Source organism: Periplaneta americana, chromosome 7 (genome assembly GCF_040183065.1).
Source record: "Periplaneta americana isolate PAMFEO1 chromosome 7, P.americana_PAMFEO1_priV1, whole genome shotgun sequence".
Lineage (NCBI taxonomy): Eukaryota > Metazoa > Arthropoda > Insecta > Blattodea > Blattidae > Periplaneta > Periplaneta americana.
In genome coordinates this window covers 65,620,818-65,634,753 of record NC_091123.1, presented here as the reverse complement: position 1 = coordinate 65,634,753, position 13,936 = coordinate 65,620,818, and the positions used below count along the sequence as shown (strand labels likewise).

Below are 13,936 nucleotides of genomic sequence, written 5' to 3'. Positions count from 1 at the left end.
TTGCACATTTCTGCGAGTGCTGACGACCACTGCTATAGAGGATGAACACAAAGTCTTTCCCTGATTATAAACATTTATTACTGAAAAACTATGCTTTTTGGGAAAGTGATATCTCAATCTTAAAACGATGAAAGAGTAATGGAACGGAGAAAAATTCTCTCCGGCACCGGTATTTGAACACGGTTTTTCAGCTCTACGTGCTGATGCTTTATCCACTAAGCCACAGCGGATACCCATCCCGGTGTCGGACAGAATCGTCTCAGTTTAAGTTTCAACTCTTGGGTTCCCTCTAGTGGCCACCCTCTGCACTACGTCATAGATGTCTATGAACGTAGGACTGAAGTCCACACATGTGCTGAGGTGCACTCGTGTTCCGTTTATTGCCCGGAAAACGTCAGATCAAAACCCGATTTCATGCCATGTTTTTGTCAATATCTCTATTTTTCGACACTCAAATCCGAATATTGTGTTCGTTGACTTTTTCGGAGGTGTGAAAGGTTTCCTCATAAACTTGTTTAAGATAACCTTTGCGTCGTTCTTTTCAATTCAATGGCATCTATGCAGAAAAATCGCAGTGCTTTTTGCGGTATCACGAAACAAGGTAGCCCATTAAAATTCAGCGACACTTCCGGAAGGAGTAAGGAGGAATCCCACCATACATGTGTGAAGATCATCAAAGGATCGTATGTACATTTTAAAAAGACTAGTAGCGTTGGAGACCAGAGAAGTGTAGACCTGGAGTGACAGATGGCACTGTTAGTGCTGTGCGCACAGCTTTAGAACGCTATCCTAAAAGATCGACTCTTCCTGCTTTATAAGTAATAACTATATGTACCTCATAGTACTGTAGTTAAAATGTTTCACAAATGACTAGTTTGACGCGTACAAAGTGCAAATAATAAATAAGTGGGAATAATGAAATAGATGAAAAAGAACGCTAGCTTAGGTTGGCAATACATAGTTTAGACTACTGCACTATGAACATGTACTGGAAGACTGACCATGTTTCAGCTGTGCACACCGACATTAATGACTGTCGGTCAGCGATTAATATTTCCGTATATTGGGGAAGACTAATATGTCTAATATTTCATTATCCAGACTGACTGAATCCTCTCAGCACCATTACCGAAGGCAATTGAACAGGGACCATTAAATATTATGAGGGAGAATAAATGGTGAATAGTTGTAAGAGACGGAGATGCAGTTTCTTCAATCCCATTAATGAATAAATGGATTCAAGATATTAAAAAAATTGGCTCTAGGTTAGGTTAGATTAGGTTAGGTCACGGTGACTACGGGCGGGTTAGGACGACACTTTGCACGTCGGCCATACTGAGCCTATTGTGCACGCCGAATTATATGGAATGAATGAGGATGAGAGTGTACCAGCCCACCGGCCGCATGTGACCACTCACTCGCTCACCCAATGGGGGCCTCCTACACTCACCTGCTGTAAGTAGTTCATACCTCCAAGGTGACCAAGCAGCACGGGATCCTTTCCAACGTCCCTTTCAAGGTGTCGAAGCGCCCTTGGAAGTGCTTCTAAGGAATGAATTCTGGACGAAATATTGAGGAAGGCTGGGAACCCAGGTACGTTGCGGAGAGGACGCCCTCTCCCGTAAGCGGATGAAGACATGCGTCTTGACCTGAATATGTATATTTAATGATATGAGAAAGATGAATGAGATGATATGAAATCTAAATTATTTATCTACACGGGGGGGGGGAGGGAAAATGAACCGTGGCAAAAAAAATTCCAACCCGGCATTTGCCTAAGTAACTGTGGAAAACCACGGAAAAACCACAGTCAGGTTGGTCGGTCCAGGAATAGAACCACGGACCTCCCGGATGCGAGTCCCATACGATACGCATGAGCCAACTCGCTTGGCAAATTGGCTCTATCTCCCCATATTCTATTCTATCCCAGTCTGTTTTCTCATATTCTATTCTATTTTTTCTATCCTATTCTATTTTTTTCATATTATAATTATCATATTCTATTTTCTCCAATTTTGTTGCATGATTTTCAGTTTTCTCCTATTACGTTAAATCTTATTTTCCAGTATTCTATTCCATTCTATTCTGATTTAGCTATTCTTTTCAGCTCTATTTTATATTTTTATATTCTAATCTGCTATACTTTTGTATAATAATTATCATAATCCTTTCGATTTTATGTTTCTGTTATTTCTAATTTCATTTCTTACTACAGTAGAGGAGGCAAGACCTGTCCTGTATTCTTATTATGTGCCATGGCTATATCACCAATTGGTATGGAGGGGGAAGATAGGTTTTAGTCTGAGATGATCTTCCGTGTCGGTAGATTCGCATGATATTAACCATCATGAAACAAACTCTCTTTCTGATAGCTCATTCTTTCCCCTCTCGCACAGCTCACATGCCAGGTCTCGCCTCCATCTATACTGTAGTCTATTCTAGTTTGCTGAAATTTCTTTTCAATTTCATTTTATCCTATTGTATCCTGTTTGATTATACAGAGTGATTCACGAGAATTTACCGTTCTTTACGGTGCTTATTTCCGAAGACATTCTGAGCAAAAAATGTCGTATAAACATTGGTCCTATTCTCAATATTTACAGAGTTACGTTTCGTTATTGATACGCATTGCTGTGAACGCGTGATCTTGGTCAGCGTGCAGTCAGCAGCCAGCGCGAGCGTACGGAAATCAAAGATAGCCGTATGCAGTTACGTAGAGCGACGAGTGCCGTTCACAAGCGTGCGGCCAAGTGTACTCAAGCGGACGGCGACATTTTTAAAAATGTGTTGTAAACTCTACAAGACTATAATTTAGGATGCAAAATTGAACTGAAAATAATTAAGTAGGTGGAAGTGGTGTGATTTGTAATAATTGTTGTGATAAGTGCGTAAGAATAATGTAATTTTCTAGTTAAAAATAGAAAAAGATGTCTATACGAAGCAACTAAGAAGTTCACAGCACATTTTTTTTAGCTTCATAATACTTGCCAATTAAAGAAATTACACTTCTGAATAGTTCATTCTATATTTGTATTATTTTTTTACCTTCAAATTAAAGAAAAAACATGTTTTACAAACAACTATAAATTGGTGTAACTCTGAAAATATTGAGAATAGGAACTATGTTTATATGACATTTTTTGCTCAAAATGTCTTCACAAATAAGCTCCGTAACGGACGGTAAATCCTCGTGAATGACCCTGTATAGGCCTAGTATAATACATTGTTACAGTCTGATACATTATAATAATCTTCCCTATCTCGTCTGTGTTCTACTCTGTCATTTCAGGGCATCTCCTACAATATTCTATACCATCCTGTTCTATTTTACAACATTCTATGCCCTTTACCTGCCCTTGTTTAATAGTTTACAGTTGTAGATTATTTTTGCAAAACTCGAGCCCTTTTGTTGCTTCGTAGTTACACCGCTTTATAAATAGAAACGTGAGGCAAAGTCCTGGCGGCGACTCTACCTGCTTGTTAATGCATAATATGGATATTGGAAAAATGTTCCTATGTAGGTCACAACTATCCACACTCTAGCTATGAATAATGCATCAATTACTACGCGAAAGTAATAAAAACAAGACGGTGGCTGAGTTTGCAAGCTACGGTGCCTCTCTCAAATTAACAAAGTCATGAAATGAATAATATCTACTTTATATCGATTTGCAAATACGGCTTTACGTTATCTACAGGCGTATGTGTGACATTCCAATATTCTTTTATGTCGTCTACTTGATATGAATTACAGATATAGATTTAGATGATAAAGAGTAAATACATACTTTATAAATCATTGGCAGTTCTCATAGTAATATAGGTAGAAATCTACATACAAATTTATTTTAAACAAGAATTATATTTTTAAAATTGCATCGGGTTAAAGCAGGTATATTAAGTATATATTTTAATGTACCGAAGTACATATGATATTTCCATGCAGATATTCTGCGTCATCATACGATGAAAGAGTGATGGAACGGAGAAAAATTCTCTCCGGGACCGGGATTTGAACCCGGGTTTTCAGCTCTACGTGCTGATGCTTTATCCACTAAGCCACACGGATACCCATCCCGGTGTCGGACAGAATCGTCTCAGTTTAAGTTCCAACTCTTGGGTTCCCTCTAGTGGCCGCCCTCTGCACTACGTCATAGATGTCTATGAACGTAGGATTGAAGTCCACACATGTGCCCGGCCAACTAGTCACTCATAACGAGTGCACCTCAGCACATGTGTGGACTTCAGTCCTACGTTCATAGACATCTATGACGTAGTGCAGAGGGCGGCCACTAGAGGGAACCCAAGAGTTGGAACTTAAACTGAGACGATTCTGTCCGACACCGGGATGGGTATCCGGTGTGGCTTAGTGGATAAAGCATCAGCACGTAGAACTGAAAACCTGGGTTCAAATCCCGGTGCCGGAGAGAATTTTTCTCCGTTCCATCACTCTTTCATTGTAGTTATATTAAGGTTTAATAATTCGTAATAAATTATCATGATGACGATTATTATTATTATTATTATTATTATTATTATTATTATTATTATTATCATTATTACCAATTTTAATAGTAATATCTTTTTTTAAATATGTGCATCTAATGCTTACTCACCTTCACTTGCATGATTCGTGTCTTTTTGAAATGTTGATTATGTCTGCTACTTATATTGTTCAACAAGCGACGATTTCTCTAATGTACTGTGACAGTAATCCTGGCGAAATATATTCAATGTGCCGTGAATTTGGTCGTTTTACTGTCTTGATAGTTATAAGATGCCTTAAAAATAAAATATTAAAATAACCCCAAAGTCAGAAAGTTGCAGAATTCATATAAGTTATTTATATTTTTAACAGTTGATTTACAGGAATATAAATGTGACAAGGTATAAAATTTCATTTAAAGGTTTATTACATTAAATACATCCTCTGATTACGGTTCTGGCTGATATGTATCTCTATTATCAGGCAGTACATCTCACTTGAAGATATGTGTCAGAGGGAAAACAATTGTTTGTATGCATCTGAAGTCTGGTTAGTGTAATATATAGCTAATTGGCGATGTATGCAAAGGAGGGGGAAAGAACTGGCCATCCTACCCAATTATCTCCTGACTTAGTTGCTTAATAAGTGGTACTTTTTGGTATCATTTGTGAGGGTCAGACCTATCTTCGGACAGTATTGGGAATAAATTTGAATAAGGTACAAAAAAAGTTTCCTTCCCAGACAGGATTCGAACCACGAAAGTCTTAGTTACCAGTCTATCTTGCTCTGGAGTGAACAAGGCTCTCAAATCAGCTACAAGGTTCGGTCTTGTTTTTTTTTTTTGCCACCACTGTACACAGACAGACGACAAATTCAGAAACTATTTTACAATATTGAAGATTTTGAAATTGTGTATGTCCGTGACAATACCAAAAAATTATTTTTGTAGCAAGACAATAGTCTTTATGGTGACGTCATCGTATTTTTATACAATACCAATCATTAATTGGCTATTGGATAATAAAACTACAATTATCAAAACAAAAACCAAGAGGATCTTCTCTACAAAAGTAATGTTGCGAAGCATGTTAGGCCTACATGAACATTACAACACATGCTCACATTTAGAGCTGTGCAGCTTCCTGGAGAGAGAGGCGTGGAGTGATCACATTTTCATGCTAAAAATTTCTCTTGCTGCTGGCCTTTTCGGTGCTTGTGTCCGCCCACATGCGGAATCATTCAGAGCTTTAATCATGCTGGACTTGTTCTGTCTTTATGTTCTGCATAAGAACACTTTTGATCTGTTGATGAATCTGAATAAAAGCAGTTTTGAGTGAGAAATATTATATTGCAAAAGGAATGCATTTCTTTTTGAGGCGTGACATACTAATCAGTAACTGGCGAAGAACAGAGATAGAAATACATTTTCCTGTATACACCATTTTATACATATTAAAATAATATTGATAATATATGACGAAGAAGGAACGGAACTCCAGTCGATATATGTCTTATGGTTGAGCTTTCTCAATTAATAAGAATTCATAAATTTTCGAAGATTGTGTCATTCAAGGATACTAATTAATTTTAACAACTTCAGCGAAACGAACTAATTGTAACAATTTCAGCGATCAGATTACCCTTCTCGCCTCATTTTGTATTTGAAAAGTGAGCTGTAAACGATCTTCGAAACATTTTGAATTCAAAATTCATTACTGCAAATGGAAAAGTCCAATGTGTACTTCTTTTAAATAGTGAATCATTCCTTTTGTCTCCCATTTAGTATATTTAATTAACCAGTAGACTTATTTTCGTCTCTATTTATTTCCAGAACTGATCTACCTATCAATGCAGAGGTCTTTCAGTGCTTTAGATCATGGGTGTCCAAACGCCTACAGAACCAGGAGATACTGCACGTCAAGCATGCTCTGTTAAGGTCAATAACTTTCCATATAAAGTAAGAAAAACTACCTTAAAGAATATGCGCTGCGGGTTGCTTACGCTAGGGGTTACCTCGTACGATTTACAATTGGACATCTATGCTTTAGATATTTTCGGAATGCTTTACAATTTTGTATAAATTTATAAAAAAGATTCACTTTCGCTTTCGAAATGGTAGGGTCTGCTTCGCCGTTCATTTAACATAGATGCAAGTCAATGAAAAGTTGATGTGTTACAAATATAAATGTGCTAGAAAGATAAAGTTGTTGCGATTCCAAACAATACAATTACAACTGTGATGAATGCTATAAATCCGTAATCATCGGTGATGAATTGTAATAGACCTATATAAGGCATGTTCAGCGCGGGCACCTCTAGCCTTCAAACGAGGTATAACCAAAGTCACCGTTTCTGGCGCATGAAATAAGTAATGAGAACGTTGAGAGCGAGTATCTTATCTTTGTTACAGTCTGTGAACAAGAAAGCTGACAACTGTGATTGGCAGGTTGCTGATGTCACATCTGTTTAGGAAGTGGTACCACGCTCATCCAAAACGGCAACAGATGCCACTGACTGGACAGTGTACTAAAGGACACACCCAGAAACGCAAAGTGCGACTGTCTTGCCTTTGACGCAGACAGTGAAAAATAAAGACTGACAACTGTGATTGGCAGATTGCTGACGTGACGTGTTGAGTGGTACCGTTCTCAGCTGCATAAGCAATAAATGCTCATTGACTGACTTTTATTCAAGGACACGCGCCAAAAACGCTGGCACTGGCTGTACAACAGTGAGTTAGAATATCTTTTAAGCGTGTGTCTGCGATTGTGAGAGTCTAACATCACTGATGCACATTGTTTAAAGACTAGAAATGTCTGACCTATTTGAATCAGTAATAGGCATAATCTACACAATATAGCTTATCTCTGATGTGATAGGCTACAATACCTGAATCTTTAATCTGAATACAAAAGCTCATTTCCGATGAGTTCAAATTCGTGAATCGTGTTTTACATACTAGAGCTTATTTATGAGGTTTAATGCGTGAATCTGTAATAATCTATACACTACAGCTTAAGCTTATCTCTTGTGAGTTGGAGTACGTGAATCATTAGTAATCTACATTACGCTGTAGTTTATCTCTGATGAATTAGAATAAGTGAATCGATAATAATCTATACACTACAGTTATTTCTGATGAGTTGGAATGTGATTCAGTAATAATCTACAGCTTATCTCTGATGAGTTAATACGTGGATCAGTAGTATTATACACACTAATATACACCTCAGTTCTGATGAATTATAATAATATGAATCTACATTAAGGGAAGATTAACTGCGTTATCTCGTATTGGGCCATTTTCAATTTGCTTATTTAATGACCAATATCTCATAAACTACTAAAGAGATACTGAAATTTTTACAGGATGTAAATACAAGATATCTAAGCAAACTGACAAAGATTTCGTCAATAAATATAAGCTCTGGAAAGATTGGAATTTCAAGTAATATTGATATTTTGTTATTTTTATGCAAATGAGCCATTTTCTCAGGAACTATAAAGTATAGAAGAATGATTTTAAACACATATTGACAACAGTAAATTAATGTAATGAACATACATTAAGTGATATATGTCTGTTAGTTTATCAGAAGATTTATTTTAAATAAAAAGTAAAAAATTAAATTCTACATTATTTCAAAAGATCAAATCTTTTTACTGCTGCTAATAAAATATGTGGAACTTCAAAAATTGATGTTTTAATTTCATGTTACTTTTTCCTGAGAACCCCATTTCATTCTTTTTTAATACTGAGATTTTAAAGTTGTAATCTATCGCAAAAGTAACGCGGGAGGGGGGGGGGTAAGTTTGTAAACTGAAGTTCGGAATTCAGAAGTAATTGTTTTTCTTTTTATTTCTACAGGTTACAGAGACTGAGCGAAAAGAAGACAGAAATGAAAGAGGTGAACAGTTCGTCTTTCTGCAGCTGTCAGTGATAGATGGATATTTGTTTTACAATAAAGACGCATACTAGTATTTCATAAACAATTGAGAGTGACAATACAGTCGAGCGAGTAGCTAAAGTGTGGTTTGTTGCTTCAAACTTTTGTTTATATATAATTTAATGTGGAGCTGGATGGGTTTGTGTTTGTAAAAGCGCAGCTGTAACTAGAGCGCATTCAGTGAGGATGTAGAGAAGAAGCGAGCTGTGGAAGAGTTGTGTTTTATCATGTGAACATAAAATAATAATAAAATACAGTACTTGTTACTGCAAATAGACGAAATGATGTAGATGTAGTTTATAGAGTTGAACGTTTAAAAAAGAAATGAAACAGTCCCCACACACTAACTAACCTTTGGGAATATGACAGTAGTTTTTCACTTCTACCTAGGGACATAGAAAAAACAGGACTGGAAGACTAAAAGGAAAGAATAAAGTGCGTGTGTATAAAGGAAGTAATATAAAAGTGATCGTTCGCAATTAAGGATTGTGAATTCATTGCAAAAAAAAAAAAAAAAAAAAAAGAATACGTACTTAAGATTAACTGAATACTTATACTATGCTGAAGATTTGTGTCATTTAAATATTTATTACAATTATTTTCGGATTTTTCAAAATACAAATTGCAACTCAAATACTAGTGGAATAAACAAGACTGTGTAAAAAGTTACGACGTTTATTTTTAATTAAAACGTGAAAGATGGCACCTATACGAAGCTAAAGAATTGTGTTATTCAAAGTAAATATTTATTGTACTTACGTGTTAGTCTTTCGAAATTTAACATCCTCACTCGAACGTTAATGTGGTGTGGAAATTTAGTTTATTTATACGAAAAAAAAAAAAAAACTGAAGCTCGAACAGTGATTCTAATTCGGTCACAAATCTGTTGCATGGATTGTTACAATTCGTAAAAAATGAATCATAGTGAAGAGTTCGTGCCGTTGTTTTTGGAAGACTGCAGAACAGATGGCTTTGAAGACAACAGCACCCACTTCCATCTAAGTAACACCACTGCAGTTGAATTCAACGTTAGCAACGTCCCTGGGTTCGATGCTCTGAGCGCACCTTTTCGTCTGCTACTGCAGAACTGCAATTCCCTGACATCGGACATGGAGTTGGAAGGTCCGAGTTCTTCCCCCATACCTGCACTCTCGAGACCTCTGCTGGTCCTCGAGGCGGTCGCTCTGGGTCTCATGATCCTGCTGACGATCGGCGGTAACCTTCTAGTGATCGTCGCCGTGGTCCCTAGCCCCACCCTTCGATCGCCGACTCATTCGCTGATCGTGAACCTCGCAGTGGCGGATCTTCTCCTGGGAGTCACCGTCCTGCCGCTCTCGGCTACGAGGGAGCTCTCGGGAGTGTGGACGCTTGGCCCCAGTCTGTGCTCGGTTTGGACAGCCCTTGACGTGTTGTGCTGCACCGCATCCATACTCTCCCTCTGCGGGATATCGGTGGACCGCTACATAGGGGTGTCACGACCGTTGGCGTACTCCCGCATCCTGACCAAGAGGAGAGCCAGGGGGCTGATCGCGGGCATCTGGGCGCTGGCCCTCGCCATCAGCATCGCACCCCCGCTGGGCTGGCGCGACGAGGGCGTGGACACGTCCAGCGAGACCGAGTGCCACGTCAACAAGCAACTAGGTTATGTGATCTTCTCGGCCTGCGGGTCATTCTACCTACCTGCTCTCGTGATCCTCGCGCTCTACGCTCTCGTGTACCGTGCAGCGGCCAGGCACTCCCGTTTCCTACAGTCTGGGTCGCGTGTCACCAGATCTGACGTCACATTGAGGGTTCACCTTGGCAGCACCAAATCAGGCAACAACAGCCTCAAGGCCAGCATATACGAGGGACACTCCATCGAGAAGGTAGGACCAGCTTGTTTATTCATTAATCTCTAATAGATACTCTGATAGGGGCCATTTATGTACGTAATATATGAGCGAATGTATTTTGCTACCTTATTTGGTAACGGCCAGAAACTCTGTTCTCCATGTCCCCATGCATTCACTAATTTCGCTCGAGCGTGAGAAAGCGATCATGTAGTTGTCTGTTAAACTGCTAGATGCTGCGAATGCACTGAACTTTGTCGCTCACCAATAAACATAGAGCGAGAGATGCTCGAGACGAGCGAAACACCCTCTTGACAATGCCACAGTAAACATGAGTAGAGAAAATAGACAGATTGTGGAGGCTAAATTTTAATCCACGAATCCTAATTAGACAAGTCTTTAGACCTCAAAAGTGATATATGGGAAAAATTTATTACAGAACAAACATGTGTCATTATATTTTAATTTCGTCGCTCTCTGTTGATAGTCGTGTATTATTTTTATTTTCGAACCAAAACACAATTTAGTATAGTATTTATTTTAGTATTATTTCTATTTCTTACTAAAAACATAATTTAATACATATATTATTTAAGTCCCGTGGAGTGTGCAAGATGAAAAATGTAAAACTAATGTTCATTGATACAGCATTTGAAATGCGAGAAGAAAGTAAAATTGAATACGAAATGTAGTAAATAGAATGACAAGTTAGAATGAACATAAATGAAGAATACCAAAGCATAAAGTTGTAAGCGTCACCAAAGTAAATTTTACAAGAGAAATAAAAAACTGAATTTGTAAACATACAACATCATGGTAAGCTCATTAAAAACCTTTCATATATTACTTTAAAAATCATGTTGATTTTCATATAAGCCAACATATATTTATATCAATTTTTAAAATGTCAATCTTTATGTCTCACCATACAATAAGTATAAAAAAGTTATATTTTATAACATTTATTCTAAATGTATTTCTAGATGCAAACATTTTCGCCCTCCTGTGGCATCATTAGGCAATACATAACAATATCAAATAGGCCTATAAAATATTAACATTATTATGCATATGAAAATGTGTATTATACAATAAATTTGCGAATTCGAAGATAAACTTAAGAGTGGGTTGTTACTATCATATCCTCAATTATACAGGGTGATTCATGAGGATTTACCGTCCTTTACGGAGCTTATTTCCGAAGACATTCTGAGCAAAAAATGTCATATAAACATGGGTCCTATTCTCAATATTTACAGAGTTACGTTTCGTTATTGGAACGCATTGCTGTGAACGCGTGATCTTGGTCAGCGTGCAGTCAGCAGCCAGCGCGAGCGCTACGGAAATCAAAGATAGCCGTATGCAGTTACGTAGAGCGACGAGTGCCGTTCACAAGCGTGCGGCCAAGTGTACTCAAGCGGGCGGCGACATTTTTAAAAATGTGTCGTAAACTCCCCAAGGGTGTAAATTAGGACGCAAAATTGAACTGCAAATAATTAAGTCGGTGGAAATGGTGTGATTTGTAATAATTGTTGTGATAAGTGCGTAAGAGTAATGTAATTTTCTAGTTAAAAATAGAAAAACATATCTGTACGAAGCAACTAAGGAGTTCACAGCACATTTTTAGCTTCATAATACTTGCCAATTAAAGAAATAATACTTCTGAAAGGTTCATTCTCTATTTGTATTATTCTTTTACCTTCTAACTAAAGAAAAACGTATCCTATTTTACAAACAAATTTAAATTAGTGTAACTCTGAAAGTATTGAGAATAAGAACTATGTTTATATGACATTATTTGCTCAAAATGTCTTCAGAAATAAGTTCCGTAAAGGACGGTAAATCCTCGTAAATCACCCTGTATTTTAAGAATGACTTGCCTATGTGTGATAACATTGTATTGAATTGTCAATGAACATTTATTAATTAAAATTTGTTAACAGTCATTAAATGCCACTATAATGGGATCGAGATTATTTAAAACTGCCATAAATTGTGACTATTGACGTCATATTTGTAAAGACATTAAGGATCTGTCGTATTACTAAAAGTCAAGTCCAACTGTATTTCAACTCGATATTGTTCTATTATTTTATCCTTCATTACTCTGTAGGTTATACTTAACTCATTAGGTCACAGTAAAGAATACTGTAGGCTGTGTACACTTCTGAGTAAAGATTTGAACGATTCCCGGTTGCTTCTTGCGTATCTCCTTCATGCGAGCATAATTCGTTCGTCAACATGGTTTAGAGCGCTCTTCGTTCGAAGGAAACGCCTTCGAGTGCGGGACTTTCGAATGAATACGAGAGAGCGAAAAATTGGCATCGCACTGCACGGGACTCCGTATGCACACCGTTAGCGCTTGTACGCAATTCGCGGGTATTCCATAATTAGAACATTTTCTGACATAAGGGTAAGCAATGGCGTTTTCAAGACTCTTCATTAAGATTTAGAATTTTTAGGTACCCTATTTAGTTATAAATGTGTCACACTATGTCAATGAAAGCATAAAAATACGATTCTTTATTCGATAGGCGGATGAATACTTTTTCTATGGAGAACTATGACAATTTTAACTGGAAAATAAAGTTTCACCACTTCGCATTTTAAAATTAAGTCCACTTGTAACATTAGTTATTTATCTAGTGGAGGTCGGCGATATTAAATTTACAGATGGAATATTCCCGGACCGCTGTAAACATAGTATACCGTTATTTCCTTCTCTTTAAGCATTGGTGAAGATTGCAATATCATAATGGGTAGATACTGAACCCGGAAATTTTAATAAGAATTTTTGCGGTATGGATTTTGTTTTTCTTAAGCTTAGATATAATAATGTAGCTAGGATTTCAATAACCGAATAAGATTTTGCCGTGAACTCTATGTTATTTCTCTATCTCCTTCAATAAGATATTATCACCAAGTTTAAATTTAAATTATAAGACAAACCATCCTCTGGTAGATGCAGGAAGAAAGTAAATGAAATATTCATGCTCAGTTCTCCCTTTTTGTTAATGTCTTTTTTTACGCTACTTCATGGCTGTACTATCTGTGACAGCAACTTTTAAGCTTCATAAGCTACGTGTTTAGAAATCGAGCGAGTACAAATCGCGTGGCATATCTTGAGCGATAGCGACCGTGGTAGTGGATGGTACAATCTATTCCATTAATGCCGTCACGTTTTGAAGTTTGTTTACAGTCAGTACTTCATCCCCCCTCCCACTGCTATGCCAGTAAGTTGTGTACAACAGACAGCAGAAAGCCATTACTATGAGCAGTGGTGTGCCGCTGCACCTCTGAATTGTAGGCATACATCGCAAACCAGTTCTAATTGTATAAATATTACTCTAGCATAAACACTACTGAAAACCGGAACACAAAATACAGGCGAGTCAACCCTTACGTGCGCAGAAGGGATGGGAGTAGAAGAGACAGTTTTCGTTGTCGGTACGACTAAGAAACGAGACAGCATTAATGGAATGCAGTATACGTACTACGCATGCTTACACTGATTTCTACAATGTAGCTGCAATACATTAGTTGTATCAAAATGAGAGGTATGTGGTCAATGTTTTTAGTTTGCTGTATATGAGCGCCAGTTCTTACTTTAATTTATTGCAACGTTCACTGATGTCACTCAGTGCTCAAGATACATTGCGAGAGTCGACCTCGGT

General features: G+C 37.5%; 1 protein-coding gene across 2 annotated transcripts in view; it reads left to right on the top strand.

Moving 5' to 3' along the window:
* Nucleotides 1-13,936, top strand: part of LOC138703169 (alpha-1A adrenergic receptor-like) — an 885,279-nt gene that overhangs the window by 510,146 nt on the left and 361,197 nt on the right. For both annotated transcript variants that reach the window (XM_069830836.1, XM_069830835.1), the window contains one exon: nt 8,355-10,298. In XM_069830836.1, the coding sequence (XP_069686937.1) occupies nt 9,348-10,298 (951 nt within the window). In that variant the 5' untranslated portion in view covers nt 8,355-9,347. The remainder of the gene's footprint in view (nt 1-8,354; nt 10,299-13,936) is intronic.